The sequence below is a fragment of the Pleurodeles waltl genome, chromosome 3_1 (genome assembly GCF_031143425.1).
Source record: "Pleurodeles waltl isolate 20211129_DDA chromosome 3_1, aPleWal1.hap1.20221129, whole genome shotgun sequence".
NCBI lineage: Eukaryota > Metazoa > Chordata > Amphibia > Caudata > Salamandridae > Pleurodeles > Pleurodeles waltl.
This window is the reverse complement of record NC_090440.1, coordinates 467,842,755-467,861,382: the sequence shown is the minus strand read 5'-3', so window position 1 is coordinate 467,861,382 and position 18,628 is coordinate 467,842,755. Positions and strand designations below refer to the sequence as shown.

The window sequence follows — 18,628 nt, the reverse complement described above, 5'->3', positions numbered from 1 at the left end:
AAGAAACCTTTTCGATACACGAATCGGACTCCGAGGAATTCGACGATCCACGAACCGCGAGTAAGACGTCGAAAACCACTCATAAGAAGATTGTCAAGGCCCAGGGGACGCCACTGCCACCAGGCCATGGCTCCACCCATAAATTCAGTGACCGACCGTCGGCACCGAAAAAGGCCCAAACAGTGCCGAGACCGTCCGACTCCGGTCGAGACACCGGCACGCAGCCTTCTCGGGACCGAGAAAGTGCTGGAGACATACATCGACACCGAGATAGCGGTGTAGACACGGCTCGACGCCGAGACAGCGGCACCGACGAAGATCGACGCCGAGATGTTTCGACTCCGAAAAAGAAAAAAGTCACCTTGGAGCCGAAAAAAGATGCAGACAGGGTTTCGGTGCCAAAACAACCTGCAACCGACCCAGTTTCAGGCTCTTATACAGAAGAGCAATCAATGACCTCCCAAATGCGAAAGCATAGGTTTGTGGAAGACCTGCAATCCACCGATGTAGACCATACGCAGAAACGTATTTTTATACAGCAGGGGACAGGAAAGATAAGCACCCTTCCCCCTATTAGGAGAAAGAGAAGACTGGAATTTCAAACTGACCAAACACCACAAACAAAAATGGTGAAAAAGGTTACTCCGCCACCTTCTCCTCCACCTATAATTCACGTCTCACCAGCACAAACTCCATCACATTCCCCGGCTCACACCACCATGAGCCAAGGTGACCAGGATCAGGACGCATGGGACTTATACGACGCCCCTGTGTCAGATAACAGTCCGGAGGCATACCCTACAAAGCCATCACCACCAGAAGACAGTACTGCATATTCTCAGGTGGTGGCTAGAGCAGCACAATTCCACAATGTAAGCCTCCACTCAGAACAAGTCGAGGATGACTTTCTATTCAACACCCTCTCCGCCACCCACAGCTCCTACCAAAGCCTGCCTATGCTCCCTGGTATGCTTCGGCACGCAAAAGACATCTTTAAGGAGCCGGTCAAAAGTAGGGCAATCACACCAAGGGTGGAAAAAAAGTATAAAGCGCCTCCTACAGACCCTATTTTCATCACTACACAGCTGCCACCAGATTCTGTCGTTGTAGGAGCAGCTAGGAAAAGGGCCAACTCCCACACATCTGGGGACGCACCACCCCCAGATAAGGAAAGCCGCAAGTTCGATGCAGCTGGAAAGAGAGTCGCAGCACAAGCTGCAAACCAGTGGCGCATCGCTAACTCTCAGGCACTACTTGTGCGCTATGACAGAGCCCATTGGGATGAGATGCAACATCTCATTGAACATCTACCCAAAGACCTACAAAAGAGGGCAAAGCAAGTGGTTGATGAAGGACAGAACATTTCAAACAACCAGATACGCTCCTCCATGGATGCAGCAGACACAGCTGCAAGAACAATAAATACATCTGTGACCATCAGAAGGCATGCATGGCTACGAACGTCTGGGTTTAAACCAGAGATTCAGCAGGCAGTTCTCAATATGCCATTCAACGAAAAAGAACTGTTCGGTCCAGAAGTGGACACGGCGATTGAGAAACTTAAAAAAGAGACGGACACTGCTAAAGCCATGGGCGCACTCTACTCCCCGCAGAGCAGAGGAAATTACAGCACCTTCCGCAAAACACCCTTTAGAGGGGGATTTCGGGGTCAAGCCACACAAGCCAGTACCTCACAGGCAACAACATCCAGTTACCAGGGACAGTACAGGGGAGGCTTTCGGGGCCAATATAGAGGAGGGCAATTCCCTAGGAATAGGGGAAAATTTCAAAGCCCCAAAACCCCTACAACTAAGCAGTGACTCACATGTCACTCACCCCCTCCACACAACACCAGTGGGGGGAAGAATAGGTCATTATTACAAAGCATGGGAGGAGATCACTACAGACACTTGGGTTCTAGCAATTATCCAAAATGGTTATTGCATAGAATTTCTACAATTCCCTCCAAACATACCACCGAGAGCACAAAATTTATCAAAACATCATTCCGAGCTCCTGGAGATAGAAGTTCAAGCACTATTGCAAAAGAATGCAATCGAGTTAGTACCAAACACACAAATAAACACAGGAGTTTATTCACTGTACTTCTTAATACCAAAGAAGGACAAAACGCTAAGACCAATCCTAGACCTAAGAATACTAAACACATACATCAAATCAGACCACTTTCACATGGTCACACTACAAGAAGTGTTACCATTGCTGAAACTACACGACTACATGACAACATTAGACCTCAAAGACGCGTATTTCCATATACCAATACATCCATCGCACAGGAAATACCTAAGGTTTGTATTCAAAGGAATACACATACCAATTCAAGGTACTGCCTTTCGGTTTAACAACCGCACCAAGAGTCTTTACCAAATGTCTAGCAGTAGTTGCTGCACACATCAGAAGGCAGCAAATACATGTATTCCCGTATCTAGACGACTGGCTAATCAAGACCCATTCGTTAATAACGTGCTCACACCACACAAATCAAATCATACAAACCCTCTACAAACTAGGGTTCACAGTCAACTTCGCAAAATCCAACATTCTGCCATGCAAGGTACAACAATACCTAGGAGCCATAATAAACACAACAATAGGAGTGGCCACTCCAAGTCCACAAAGAATTAAAAATTTCAACAACATCATACAACGCATGTATCCAACACAAAGAATACAAGCAAAGATGATATTACAACTCCTAGGCATGATGTCTTCATGCATAGCCATTGTCCCAAACGCAAGACTGCACATGAGGCCCTTACAACAGTGCCTAGCATCACAGTGGTCACAAGCACAGGGTCACCTTACAGATCTGGTGTTAATAGACCGCCAAACTTACCTCTCGCTTCTATGGTGGAACAATATAAATTTAAACAAAGGGCGGCCTTTCCAAGACCCAGTGCCACAATACGTAATAACAACAGATGCTTCCATGACAGGGTGGGGAGCACACCTCGATCAACACAGCATACAAGGACAATGGAACGTACATCAAACAAAACTGCATATAAATCACCTAGAACTGCTAGCAGTTTTTCAAGCACTAAAGGCTTTTCAACCAATAATAGTTCACAAATACATTCTCGTCAAAACAGACAACATGACAACAATGTATTATCTAAACAAACAAGGGGGGACGCACTCAACGCAATTGAGCCTGCTGGCACAAAAGATATGGCGTTGGGCAATTCACAACCAAATTCGCCTAATAGCACAATTTATCCCAGGAATTCAGAATCAACTCGCAGACAATCTCTCTCGAGATCACCAACAGGTCCACGAATGGGAAATTCACCCCCAAATTCTGAACACTTACTTCACGCTCTGGGGAACACCTCAAATAGACTTGTTTGCGACAAAAGAGAACGCAAAATGCCAAAACTTCGCATCCAGATACCCACACAGGCAGTCCCACGGCAATGCCCTATGGATCAACTGGTCAGGGATATTTGCCTACGCTTTTCCTCCTCTCCCTCTCCTTCCTTATCTGGTAAACAAACTCAGTCAAAACAAACTCAAACTCATATTAATAGCACCAACTTGGGCAAGGCAACCCTGGTACACAACGCTGCTAGACCTATCAGTAGTACCCCACATCAAACTGCCCAACAGGCCGTATCTGTTAACACAACACAACCAAACGATCAGACACCCAGATCCAGCATCGCTGAATCTAGCAATCTGGCTCCTGAAATCCTAGAATTCGGACACTTACAACTTACCCAAGAATGTATGGAAGTCATAAAGCAAGCCAGAAGGCCATCCACCAGGCACTGCTATGCGAGTAAATGGAAGAGGTTTGTTTGCTACTGCCATATTAATCAAATCCAACCATTACACGCAACCCCAAAACATGTAGTGGGTTACTTGCTTCACTTACAAAAATCTAACCTAGCTTTCTCTTCCATTAAAATACACCTTGCAGCAATATCTGCATACCTGCAGCCTACCTATTCAACTTCCCTATATAGGATACCAGTCATTAAAGCATTCAGGGAGGGCCTTAAAAGAATTATTCCACCAAGAACACCACCTGTTCCTTCATGGAACCTAAATGTTGTCTTAACTAGACTTATGGGTCCACCTTTTGAACCCATGCACTCCTGCGAAATACAGTTCCTAACATGGAAGGTTGCATTTCTCATCGCCATTACCTCTCTAAGAAGAGTAAGCGAGATTCAGGCGTTTACAATACAAGAACCTTTTATACAACTACACAAAAATAAGGTCGTCCTAAGGACTAATCCTACATTTCTACCAAAAGTTATTTCACCGTTCCATCTAAATCAAACAGTGGAACTTCCAGTGTTCTTCCCACAGCCAGATTCCGTAGCTGAGAGGGCACTACATACTTTAGATGTCAAAAGAGCATTAATGTATTACATTGACAGAACAAAGAGCATCAGGAAAACTAAACAGCTATTTATTGCATTCCAAAAACCTCATGCAGGAAACCCAATATCAAAACAAGGTATAGCCAGATGGATAGTTAAATGCATCCAAATCTGCTACCTTAAAGCTAAACGACAACTGCCCATTACACCAAGGGCACACTCAACCAGAAAGAAAGGTACTACCATGGCCTTTCTAGGAAACATCCCAATGCAAGAAATATGTAAGGCAGCCACATGGTCTACGCCTCACACATTCACCAAGCACTACTGTGTAGACGTGTTATCCGCACAACAAGCCACAGTAGTATTAAGAACATTGTTTCAGACTACTCCCACTCTACAGGCTGAGCCACCGCTTTGGGGAGATAACTGCTTACTAGTCTATGCAAAACATGCGTATCTACAGCGACAGACGCCATCGAACTGAAAATGTCACTTACCCAGTGTACATCTGTTCGTGGCATCAGTCGCTGTAGATTCGCATGTGCCCACCCGCCTCCCCGGGAGCCTGTAGCAGTTCGGAGGGTACCTTCAACTATTTGTATATATATTATTTTTACCTTAAATAGGTACATACTTAGTCACTCCATTGCATGGGCACTATTACTACAATACAACTCCTACCTCACCCTCTGCGGGGGAAAACAATCGAAGATGGAGTCGACGCCCATGCGCATTGGAGACAAAAGGAGGAGTCACTCGGTCCCGTGACTCGAAAGACTTCTTCGAAGAAAAACAACTTGTAACACTCCGACCCAACACCAGATGGCGAGCTATGCAAAACATGCGAATCTACAGCGACTGATGCCACGAACAGATGTACACTGGGTAAGTGACATTTTCATTCCTGTGCTCAGAGCATTCTACAAGGAGGTCTATGTTTATGATAGTCTATAATCTCAGTAGTTGCATTTGTGAATGTTATTAGTTCTTTAAAGTCCATGGTGAACCTTTTCACCTGCCCTGTCCGCATACACTTTACATCTGAGCCAGTGAAAGGTATGGATGTCAGTTCATTAAAAAATGCCTGCAATATCGGAAATGAAATGTCATATGGCCAGGTGTTCCCGGGGATGGGGAAAATCCTGGACGTAATAAGCGGGACCCTCACATTCGCCTTAGAAATTAGGAATTACCAGTGGAATCTATTATTCTGGGCCCAATTCCCCCCAACCCCTGTAATGTTTCAGTTTCCCCTGGAAGGTCACACTAAGGTAGTCAAAATTTCAGTATGAAAACAAACAAATCAGATGAAGCACCATGGATCTCATAATTTTGTTGGCCAGTTTCCAGCCTCATCAGAATTAAATGGTCGCTAGCAATTAGGACTTAAGGCCACTCAAATGACATGTTAAATAAAAACACTAATCCACTGTTTCTTAAAAAGCAGTGGTGTAGCTCAAATAGTTAAGATAGCTTTTTCACATTGTTATTTGTAAAAGTCTTAACAAGGCGCATACCTTTTCAAGAATGTGAAGCTATCACTATAGAGATATATTTTCATTCACGGTTCTAAAACGGAAAGCTGATGCACTGATGCATTTTCCAAGAAAACCTTAACCCCATTACTCCTGAATATGCACATTTTCGAAATAGGGCCACATACTAACCCATTACTTATTTAATAATTTTGCATTAATGTAAATGTAAACATGATTCACTGGTGTCTAACAGGAAATCAAATATCTGTTGACTAAAAGCCTGCATGCAAATTTCAGCTGGAACAAAAAAAGGTTTTGGGTAAGGCTGTGTTCTAGGATTTACCTTAGTAGCACCACAGAAACAATACATTTTTATTTTGTGGAACCATACAAACCCAGATCTCATATTGGTAAAACAACATTTTTCTAAAACCTGTATTGCAATTTTTCTTTGTTTTATGCCAACATATTTTCTAACCTTAACATTTTACATTTCCTTCAAGGCTAACTCATTTATGGATGCTTTATACATAGACTTTCAGTCATATTTTGCTCAAAATACAAATTTTAAATATATTGAGTTTTTGACAAAATTAATTTAGCATTTTAGAGATGTGTCTCTTCTACCAAGCATATAGCCCATTCTAAATTTAAAAGTGTAGTAAATGACAAAATGTGCTTCTACAGATTTTCATCAAAAGTTGCATTACATACCTTACATAGCTCAGCAAATGTGATATATCACTGTTACCAGCCTATGTAATAATACCATCCCTGTTTCTTTCTCTACTTCAATGTTCCCAGTATGAGTTGGTGTCCTTCTGATGCAAAATGTGTACCATTGGGTGGTGAATTTAATTACAGAAGGTATGTTGGCACCACAATCAAAACTAGTGGACATTAACAGCTGTACTAACTCAGCCATTTCTTTGTTGGTGTTTGGTTTTCTATTGCCATTATGGTAAAGAATGTTCATTGTTGTTTGACATTTCTTTAATACTGTAGAAGATCTACTTGATACAAAAAGGCTAATCAGTCATGCCTAGCATGCACAGTAATTATTATTCTGTGTTATACAGCATTAATGTTCAGTGTTTCCAAGAATAGACTGGGGATATTGAGATTGAAGGATAGTTAACATTTAGTGACAAATGCCATTGTTCTGTGCAAGGAAATGGTTATTGTTTCCATGAGTTTTTACATTGTGGATAGATATTTCTAACTGTAGATTTCTTTCCTTAGAATATAGAATAGGCACGTGACTGCATCCAGAAACCTTTATAAGTGGACCACTATGTGGATGTGTGCCACCCTGAAAGTGATGGAGTGGAGCTGCTTATCCCTGCATGCTGACGTCAATTCTTTTCTTTCGATGCCTTCAGACACAGATCCGAAGCTCCGCTCCCACATTAGTCAGCCTCCTGATGACTCCCAGTGTGCTAGAAAACGATGGCTCCTCCTAAAATTTGAGGTTTCAAATCATGCTGTGATTGTCTGAAGCAGATAGATCTGCACAAGTTGTGTCTTTGTGTCTGGCTTCGATAGATGACTCAAAGTTGTCCAATAAGTGTGCTCTTATGCACCCAAAGAAATTAAGTTGCATGTCACTGAACATAGGAAATAAAAACCTTCTTGTACTTCTGCCTCGAAGTCAGGGGTGCAGACTGGGTCCCCGCTCACGGTGCCATTCCTCCAAAAGGTCACTTTGCAGAATCCTCTAGTAGATCCAAATCGAAGTCCAAGCACAACAAATTAAAGATCAACTCAACCCCATCCCACCACTCAGTGTCCGAGGAGAAGGCACAAGAGGGTCACAGTGCCAATTAATATCTCTTTAGGCCTCCGGTCATTGAGCTGATTCCCCAACTGGTGCCTGTCAACTTAGAGTTTCCTCTGCCCTTGGTAATGCCATAGATCAGGCAATGCTGCTGATTTCTGGTGCTTTTCCAGCTCCCTCTGGTGTGCCTTTGGGCCCTAAGGAACTTTGAGGGCCTTCAGTTAGGTTCCTGCCAATGGATCCATCCCTAGCACAGTCTGACCCCTTAGAACATATTCCAGGTCTTATACCAACTCTGGTACATATATCTACTTTGGCTCTGGTACCAAACTCAGAGGAGAATCAGGTGCTGAGTCGAACGTCTGACACTGACCCAGTGTTGCACAACAGTGTTACTGAAGCTGAGCATGTTGTCATGCAGGCTGATTCTATACCAAAGCCTCTACCAGGGGGACACTCCAGCAGAAGCTTCATTGTCTTTTTGGCTCTTGGGTGAACAGTGTACACCACCAGAGGGAGATGATGACGGTGGGAAAGAGAATGGTGATCTTTCTCCTTATTTTGACTATTTTTAAACAGACTTAAGAGGCCAGTGACTTCATAACTTCTCTGATACAGGGTAGGACTTGCTTTTTTGGGCCACCAATAGAAGAGTGCTTAATTTCCAGTAGCTGGACTGACAGCTGAGGTCCTGGAACGCGTTTGCCTTCACTTCAGATCTAGACGAATATCCTTATGGATTATTTGCGCCATTGCCAGCCACATCTGAGCCCTTACTTCTTTTAACAAGACCCTCACTGACATAATCGGGGGCACTTGGCTGAAGCCCTGTTACTGTCCACCAGTAAATAAGTAGGTGGCCCAGCATCATGGTCTGATGCCTGACAGCCCTGCTTTTCCCGCTATCCAGGTAAGCCCGGTGGTTCAGGCTTCAGCCATCAAAGTGAACCCAATTCATTCCTATCACACCTTTGGATAGAGAGTTGAAGAAGTTTGAGGTGTTTGACAAACAAATGTTCTCCTTGGTGAGTTTTGGCATTAAGATCAGGCACTCCAGTCTAATTGTTTGGTTCCTATATGCATGCCCTCTGGAACATGCCTGTGAGATCTTTCCTAAGGTCCTGGAAGATCTTAGTGCCTTTCTGGCTCAAACAATTCATGATGTTCAGGACATGGACAAATAGGAGATTCATGTTGCCCTTGATATTCCTGATTGCCTTGGAAGGGCGGTTGGCACCAACTTTGTGCTCCGTCACTTTGGGTGGATGTATTCCACAGAATATTCTGGGAACAAGCCTCCCTCACGGATATGCCCTTTGACGGCTCATGTATTTTGTGGTGAAAAAGCTTAGTCTTCCCTGGAGTGCTTTAAGGACAGGTAGAGCCATGGCGTGCTCCCCTGCAAACCAGTTCTCACATTAGTCTCTAACATTTAGAGGCTACTCCAGGGAGCTGATGTGTAGACAATGGCAGTCGCCCCAACCACTGCAACAGTCACCCAATTCCTTTTGATGCCAGAGGCCTAGCAGCCATTAAGGAGGTCAGCAAGGGCACCACTCCCCCAGTCCCTGTTCCTTAGGCAACAGCCACCAAGTCGCTTTAATTTTCCCTTAGCAGTGCATACCCATGCCTTGAGGGGGATAGGATTCAGTATTCACTTTGAGGGTGGAAATCATTCGCATCTGACAGATGGGTTATATAAATAATTCGACATGGCTATGCCCTACTCTTTCTGTTTGGCTCTGCCAAATTTTGCCCCCCCACATCTGACCCACTTTTAGAGAAGCACCTTTCCAGTCTGTCTAGGAGGTGAAAGTGCTGCTCACCCTGGGTGCTTTCTAGACGGTTCCAGACTTTCACACTAGCCAAGGTAGTGGCTGCCCTTGACTTAGGAGACTGGATGGTCTTCTTGGATATGCAGGACATACATTTCCATATACCTGTCACTCAGTCCCATATATGTTACCTGTGGTTTGCAGTTTATCCCTCAGGCCTTATCAGTGCCCATCGGTGTTCGCGAAAATGATGGCAGTGACCAAGGCACACCTTTGGAGGTTGAGGATGCACGTTTTCTGTGACAACACCGACTGGCTGTCATAGGCCATCTCCAGACGATGGTGAATCTCTTGACGTTGATCGGTTTTAGAATCAACATGCCGAAACAGCACCTGACTCCTTCTCAGAGGCTGTCATTCATTGGAACTCTCCTTAATACAGTGCAGTTCATGGCCTTCCCTCTGTCACAGTGAGTCCAGGACATTTGAGATATAATCCCAATGTTTCAGCCTCGATCTGGATCTCAATGAGCTCAGCTCTGCGGCTGTTTGGCTACGTAGCATTCTACATCTTCCTGGCGAATACGCCAGGTGCCACTTACAGGCACTGCAATAGAATCTGAAGTTCCAGTGTGCCTTCCACCATGGAAATCTATTGAATGCCATCTGAATTACGGAAGAGACTACTAACGATTTCCAGTGGTGGCTGTTCAACTTTATTTGGTCAAGGGCAGGCCTGTCTCTGTTCCCCGCCGATGGGTGATGGTGATGATGGACACCTGAGGGAGGTGGAGATCAGAGGACTCTGCTCTTTAGGAGAACCGAGGTTCATTTCAGTCTGTTATGGGCCATGCATCTGTCTCTGAAGTCCTTCCTGCCATCCATCAAGGAAAGACTGGTGCAGATTCTTAAGGACCACACCACCAATGTGTGGTGATGCAACAAGCAGGGTGGAGTGGGTCCTGTACCCTTTGTCAGAAGCCTTGGTGCCGCTGAACTTGGTTGGAACATTAAGCCATTTCTCAGATTGTGAACCACCTGGAGGGATCTTTGAATACCAGAGCAGACAAGATAAGCTGGTTAAAATCTGGCAGGTTACAAATGGTGTATACATCCGGTGGTGGTGCATGGCATCTTCTGACAAAGGCGAGAACCATGGCTAGATAGTTTGACCACCGTTGGGATCGCTCAGTATCAAGGGTGTTGAGCATAGAGTTTCTATGAGAACAGTCACTAGGAGGCACATTCCTGGTGAAATCAGACACAGGACTCCTGTACACCTTTCAGCCCATGCTTCTCCTTCCCTGAATATGGAAAAAGATCTTCAAACACTAGGCCCAGGTCCTCCAGGTGAGTACCGATAGGCCAAAGAGAGTATGGTACCAGAACTTGTGAGCATGATCATCTGCCCTCTGATCAGGCTGCCACTTCACATTGACCTCCTATGTCTGCAACAGGGCAGGGTCTTCCACCTGAACCTACACTTCCATGCACATAGTTTGAGGGTGGCAGTTAACTACATTTGATCTGCCTCCTGAAGTGGTGGATGCCATATAAGCCACTAAACTCCCTTCCACAAAGTCTCTTTGTGCAAGGTGCTGTGAAAGGATTGGCCTTTTACGAGTCAAGCTGTGTGAGATATATCAAGGACGTGCTGTGGACACTGTTAAGGATGACAGGGCCGACAACATTTGTTAAATTTACCTGACCAAACACTTGTGAGGTTTATAAAAGGTTTGGCTCGCATCTTTCCTCCCTAACCTTTTATAATGCAATAGTATCACCCTAATTTATTTGATCTTAACATTTCTCATATGCACACACTTTGAGCTGTCACAAAGTTGCTTACTTCGTCTTTTGTCTTTGAAAACTGTTTTCCTTATTGCGATCACTTCAGCTTATCGCATGAGTGAGCTTCAGGCACTGTTAGTGCAACATCCACCCTTTGCTACCTTTTTTGTAGACAGACTTTTGTTGAGAATGTGGACTGCCTTCTTGCCTAAAGTTGTGACTAAATTCCATATTCTATTTCGGGAAATCTATCATTCTACCTGCTTCCTTTGCCCCTCCTCGCACCTCCTCGCCCCTCAAAAGCAGAGGAAAACCTTCATCTGCTTCAAGGGCAGGGACACTGCGTGGACGATTAGCTTTTAGTGGACTTCACTTGCGGTGGAGTGAAGAAGTGCAGGGCTGTGCAGAAGAGAACCCTGTCAAGGTGGATAATTCTAAGATAAGATCTGCTACCCACTGACCAAGAAGCAGCCATCAGAAAGTCTGAGAGCCCATTCTATCAGAGCTAAGGCTACTACAACTGTGTCAGCAAACAGAGTGCTTGTCCTTGCTATCTGGTAAAGCTGCAACTTGAGTGCCAGTGAAACCCGAGAGAGACTTCTAGCTGCCGAGTCCTTACCTTTGAATTTCCTAAGCATCAGACTGGATCCGGAAGAATTTTGCATGAGCAGTACCCCTGCATGCTGTCGGGTGGCTCTGTTCTGTTCTGCGCGGAGGCAGCCGCATGGGTGGCGCTGGAAGGGACGTCGTGGTCAATTATATAGGCACCGCCTAGGTGTGAGGACATCAGCTCTTTTCTTTCCACGCGAGTGAGTACTGATCTGGAGAGGACTTACGCCTCTTTCGACTTTTTGTCGGCTATTTTTCTAAGCGAAGTGTGTGAAGGGTGTCTTCTAGGAAGGCAGGTTGTAAACAGACCCCCAATTGGTTTGTTTGTGGCGCCTCCAAGTCGTCCTCGGACAGCCGGGCAATGGCGCCAAAGGCTTTGAGGTAGTGGTTCCTAAAAGTGTTACGGCCTGGCAGTCGACACCACTTAGCGTGACTCCTTGGAGGTCACAGTCCTGATCAAGGAGAAGGCCATGGGACCGTTCCAGGAGCTTCAAGTTCTTTTTGTCCAACTCCAGGTCATCTGGACACTCTGGGAAGAGGTACAAGAAGAACAAAAAGTCGACGTGTGCTTCTGCTTCTCGTCTATCGGTGACTTTGGAACATCAGCGTTCCAGGCAAGGTTTTGCAGAGCCTAGTCAGACTTTGAGCCTTCCTCTGTTTCCGGGAGCTGAAGCGACCCGTGCTCAGGCAAGCGAGTTCATCGAAGCCATGTACCACATCTTTTAGTTGACTGGCCCCACTGGCGCACCTTCGGACTTGTGGGATTGGAGGAGGCAAGTGGGCCCCTGTGTATCTGATTGCAGATCTGGACCGGTGCCATGCCAATGCAACTTCCTCCAGCGCTGGTCCTGACACCTATGCTCCCGGCGCCCAGCCAGCAGAGCCAGCCCCATTCTCATCCCCGACTGACTTTGAGTCAGAGCAGCGTTGCTCAAAGCCAGCTCCTGCGCTAACAGGGCAAATTGTTCCTAGGTTGTTCCCTGATCATTTTTCAGAGCAGCCAGGTTTATAGGAATAAGGGGAGGGATCAATGGACCTTTTTGAATACCAGTTAGGTACATATTTGGACTAGTATAAGGAACTTGAAGATGCCAGTGGAATGGACTCATCTCCAGATACTGGTTTGTTTTCTCTGCCTACCGTGACTATCTAGGAGGGAGCATCATTTGCAATGGAGGTGAAGAGGGCAGCGGAGGTTCTCAACATCTGACTTCCCACGGTGGCGGTCAGAACTAACCTCTTGACAGAAGTGCTTTAACCTCGAGCTTTCTCTTCAGAACCCCTGCTCCCCTTCAACGAAGCCCTGACTGATGTCCTGTTGCGAGCCTGCTCCAAGCCCCCCAGCAAAGATGCACCTGTGAACAGGACAATTGCCCAAAGATATCCCCCACCAGGTGACCCAAGCTTCCTCAGCTAAAACCCCACTCCTGAGAGCCTAGAAAAGGAATCCAAAAGGCTGGGATACCTTGGGTAAGAAGATGTATTTTCCGCCAGTCTAGCATTGCAGTCGGTGAATACAATGTGCCTTTTGGGCCGTTATTACCTTACCCCATGGGATACAGTTGCCCATGTGCTGCCACAGGTCCCGGAAGAGGCACAGGCCATCCTCTTCCAAGCTGTGAAAGTTGGGAGAGATGCATCAGAGTTCACCATTAGGTGTGGATTGGACACAACTGACTTAATGGACAGAGCATTTTCTCGGCAATGGCCTTGAGGCACCATGCCTAGGTGGGAACATCACGCTTTTCAGAGCATGTCCAGGCCAACCTAATGGACATGCCCTTCGACGGGACCGGTCTCCTTGGAGAGAAGGCAGACTGTGCTGGAGTGCTTTAGCAACTCTTGGGCTACGGCCAGGTCCTTGGGCCTGTCAGCGACCCTGTGTCCCCAGTCTGCCTTTCGCCCCTTTCATGGCTACAGAAGGGGCATGCCACATGCCATCCCTATGCCAGCCACCGCCCTGCTCAACCTCCCCAAGCTGTGCGAGGATGTGGAAGCAATGTATTCTGACCTCGTGTGTCAGAAGTCGTCCACCACCAATTCCTTTGCAGCTTCCAAGCCCTCCTAGTCTTGTTCTGCAAAACCATGGGTGCCCAGTTGGAGAGAGAATCCAACATAATCTTCTCAAATGGCAGTCGTTTACATTGGACAAATGGGTCTTGTGGATCATATGGTGGGGCTACTCCTTCAAATCTTCCCCTACCCCTATACCGCCAACTCAAGAACGACTGACGGAGGATCATTTATCTTTCCTGCAAGAGAAAGGTATGTCTGTCATAGCCAAGGGAGCTAAATAGAGGTTTCCAATATCAGAAGTAGGCAGTGCTTGTTGTTCCAGCTACTTTCTGATTCCCCCCAAAAAACACAAGTGACCTCGCCCTATTCTAGACCTCTGAACCGTCAAAATCTTCCTCAGAATTGTGCTCACGTTAGCTCTGGTATTGTCTGCCCTAGATGAGGGAGACTGGCTGGTAGTGCTGGACTTTGCAGGATGTGTATTTCCACAACCCCATCTTGCCTGCCCACAGGAGTTACCTGCGGTTCAAGGCAAGGCCACGAGGACTTTCAGTTCATGGTGCTCCCCTTTGGCCTTACCAGTGTTCATGAAGATGATGACCGCGGTCGCAGCTCGGCTGCAGAGATTAAGGGTATCAGTCTACCCTTATCTTGAAGGCTGGCGGTTGAAGGTGGGCTTGCCACAGGCTGTTGTCTCCCACGTTCAGACTATGGCACATCTCCTGCATTCGCTGGGGTCTGCTATAAACATGCCAAAGTCACACCTGACTCATTCTCAGATGCTCACTTTCATCAGAGCAGTTCTGGACACAGAGCAGCTTTTGGCTTATTTTCCTGAGTCCAGGATATTCAGGCGATGATACAGATGTTTCAGCCTCTGTCTTGGATTTCGGTGAGAATGACTCTGAGGTTGCTGGCCCCCACGGTCTCCTGCATCCTGTTGGTGAATCATGCTAGATGGCATATGCGGGCTCTGCAGTGGGACCTAAAGTTCCAGTGTGTGCACAGCATCAGTTGAAACTCTCCAACATGGTCCAGATCTCAGAGGGAACTTCAAAAGATCTGCAGTGGTGGCTGATGAACTGCGATTGGGTAAAGGGCAGACTCCTCTCCCTTCCCCAACCAGACCTGACTGTGGTGACAGATGTCAATCCTGGGGTGGCCGGCCATCTGGTGGAGATCAGAGACTCTGGTCTCCCGCGGAATCCGTACTCCACATCAACTAAGCTTTGTGCGATATGACTAGCATTGAAAGCATTTCTTCCCTTTCTCAAGGGAGAAGGTAGTGCAAGTGTTCACGGACCACACCACACAATGTGGTACAGCAGCAAGCAGGGCGGGTTGGGTTTTGTGGACATGTCTGGAACAGCAGGGTATGTCCATGGTGGTTCAACACCTGACAGATTCTCTACACACCAGGGCAGACAAACACACCCGTCGATGCCTAGCGAACCACAAGTGACTTCTCCATGCGGAGGTGGTGCAAGGACTCTTTCAGCACTGAGGAGAGCCTTGGTTAAATCTGTTTCCCTCTGAAAAGACTGAGCAATGTCAGCAGTCTTGCGTGTTGTAGTTTCCAAGGCGGCTATCACTTAGAGACGCTTTTTGTCTTGAGTGGAGTTCAGGCCTCCTGTACACCTTTCCGCCCATACCACTCCTGCCCAGAGTTCTCAAGAAAATCAGGAATGACTGGGCCCAAGTCATTTTTGTGTCCCCGGACTTGGCACCAAGAGTCTGGTATCCCGGGCTTCTGAAAATGAGCATAGATCCTCTGGTCAGGCTGCCCCTTTGTGAGGGTCTTCTGTCGCAGCAGAAGGGCAGGGTCCTCCACCCAAACCTGTCAACTGTACGATTTCTTGCATGGAGATTGACCAGAGACAGTTGATAGCTTTTGACCTCCCCCCCCAAAGTCTGTAACGTTATTCTGGCAGCCAGACGTCCCTCTTCCAAGACAAGTATATGCCTGCAGATGAAAAAATGTGTAAATTATTGTACAGAAAAGTCTTTCGACCACCTTTCTGCCTCTCCTTCTGATATTCTTCTCTTCATTCTTACCCTTGCCCAGCAGGTCTCTGCTCTGCGCACTCTTAAGGGTTATTTCTCTGCAATGTCCCCCTTTCTGCGGTGCCTGACCAGCCTTGAAAGGGCTCATGCTTATGTTTATCCCTAAGCCCTTTATCATGCTTCAGTGGGACCTTAATTTAAGTTTTATAAACCTAATGTGTGCTCCTGCTTGCTATCAAGACCGTCTTTCTAGCAGCAATGACGTGCCTGTAGGGTGAGTGGGCTGCAAGCTTTGTCATCCAAGCCTCCCTATTTGACTGTGTTTGCATTCAAAATTACACTTCACACTAGGGACTCTTTCCTTCCGAAAGTGGTGACCCCATTCCATTTCGGACAATCTGTCACTCTGCTCACCTTTTAAGCTCCTCCATGTCCCTCTGAAGAAGAGGAGCGACTCCACCGTCTGGACCCAAAAAGAGCGTTGTTCTACCTTAACTGTACAGAAGAGTTCCAGGTATATGACCAACTCTTCGTGGGCTATGCCAGAGCCAGCATAAAAACAAACTATTTCATGCTGGGTCGTTCTCTGTATGAACCTCTCCTACACTCTGCTAAAAAACAGCCTCTGCAGGGCTTTTTCCGCCCATTCCACCGGAGGAAAGGATGCGTCCACAGCATTGGCACATGGAGTCCCAATTCTTGGGCGTTCTTGCACACGTTTGCCAAACACTACTGCCTAAACAGTCCGGTCTGCAGAGACACAACATTATCCGGTAGAGACAATATCCTACAGACCCATCCATTCCTCCCCGCTCTGCGGACAGTTTTCTAGGATTAAGGGTGAGCCCTTTAAGGGCCCAAGTTAGGATTCACAAATGTCAGTGCACTTCATGGCTCTGTGCTCCTGGCATGGAAACTCATGAAAAGTAACTGATGTCTTCGCACCTGGGTGGCGCCTATATAAGTGACCGCATCGTCACTTCTGACTCGCTGAACCGAAAGAAGCCACCTGATGGTGCAGAGGGGGGTACTGCTTATGCAAAAATCTTCCGGATCCAGGCTGACACCTGGAAAATTTATAGGTAAGGAATCTGCAGCTAGATATTGCATTACCAAAGGTAAGTAGCTTGTTCTACATGAATCAAGCATTACAGCCTTGATATTGAGGTGCTGGGGAACAACATTTCACACACTCGATCCTGCAACTAATTTTGAAAGGTTTGCAACATAGGTTTACCCACTCTCACTTCATTGTCTCCCTGGGACCTCAATTTGGTCCTCGCACACATAATGTGTACTTCCTTTGAACCAATGAATAGCTGTCTTTCGTGGCTTCCCCCCTTTAAGACAGTTTTTCTTGTCACCATAACATTGGGACTGCATGCAAGCAACTTACAGGTGCTGTCTATCAACCTGTCATACACCACATTCTTCCCAGATAAACTGGTTCAGAGAACTTGGTGCTCCTTTCTTCTGAAAGTAGTGACACTTTTCATGTCAGCAAAGTTTCCCCCTTTTGATGTTTTTCGCTACTTATTACCCCTCTAAATAGGAGGACAGACTTCATTGGTTGGATCCAAAAAGCTCTTAGAAGTTATATTGATCATACCAGGGAACATCATGTGGACGATCAGCCCTTCTTTGGAATCCCTGGAGCGAAGAAAATCAAAACAGTGCAAAAGATAACCATTTCCTGTTGGATCATGTTTGCATCAAAATCTATTGTTCGTTCACTAAGAAGAAAGTGGCCTTGCTCTTTCCACCAGAGCCATGGCTGCTACCAGTACATTGGCAAGTGGAGTGCCTGTCCCGGTCATTTGCTAGGCTGTTACATGGACATCGCTCCACACACTCACAAAGCACTGTTGTCTGCACAGCAAGGGTTGATGAGAGGGGCACATTTTGGTTCACAGACCCACCATCTTGTGGTTACTGATGTAGTAGCTATTCAAAAGGTTGAGGAATCTGTGGTCAGAAGTATCTTCAGATGAACAAGTTGTGTGCCTTTGGTAGCACTCTTTCTGATACATACTCTAACCACAGATTCCTCATTGCCCCTCCCTCCTTCCTGTTCTGGGACCTGGCCTCTTCTTCCATCTAAAAAGGCCTCAAGTCTAGAGATATGCACACTGGCCACAGCCAGTTTTCTTCGGGCTCTGCATTTGGGATTCAGAAAGCCTAGAAAGCAACTGACATCAGTGCACATGGGTGGTGCTTATATGCACCTCTGTTCATCAGCTCCAGAGCAGAATGGCATCATTACAGAGTTGCACGATGCAACCTACAGGCATACAAGGGTACTGCTAAAGATTTTTTTATCTATTATGATGCTCGGGGAGTATTCAAATGGTGAAGAATCTGAGATTAAATACAGGATTCACCATGAAAAAAGCATTACTTGAAGCTAAGTAACTTGTTCTTCAGTGCTTGCAATGGCTAAAGATAGTTGTTCATGAAACCATTGCTGTTTTAGTGTAAAAGTAACTACTCCAGAAAACCTTGAGAATGTCTGTTTTGTTTCTTTCCTCACCCATCATATCTCATTTGTGCTTCATATCAACCTCTGTATTCGTTTTTCAAAGTATAAATACTGTATAGACTTAATTTTGACCATGTCCTGTGTTGTAGAATCAGTGATTTTCAAGGCCACTTCTTGGTGATGTATGCAGTGGATGTATCTTCTCAAATTACTTGCAGCAACTGATTGTTGAATGTGATTTTTATGGATGTGTACATGTATCGATTTAGCATACTTTCCCATTTTAATCTGTAATTATTTCTGTACAGCACTTGCACTCCCAATATAGATTTTATGTGCTG

The 18,628-nt window shown here is 46.1% G+C and overlaps 1 protein-coding gene across 7 annotated transcripts in view; it reads left to right on the top strand.

Moving 5' to 3' along the window:
• The window catches only part of AKAP13 (A-kinase anchoring protein 13), a 1,053,268-nt gene that overhangs the window by 612,929 nt on the left and 421,711 nt on the right, over window positions 1–18,628 (top strand). For all 7 annotated transcript variants that reach the window (XM_069222739.1, XM_069222736.1, XM_069222738.1 and 4 more), the window contains one exon: window positions 6,641–6,703. In XM_069222739.1, coding sequence (XP_069078840.1) covers window positions 6,641–6,703 — 63 coding nt within the window. The remainder of the gene's footprint in view (window positions 1–6,640; window positions 6,704–18,628) is intronic.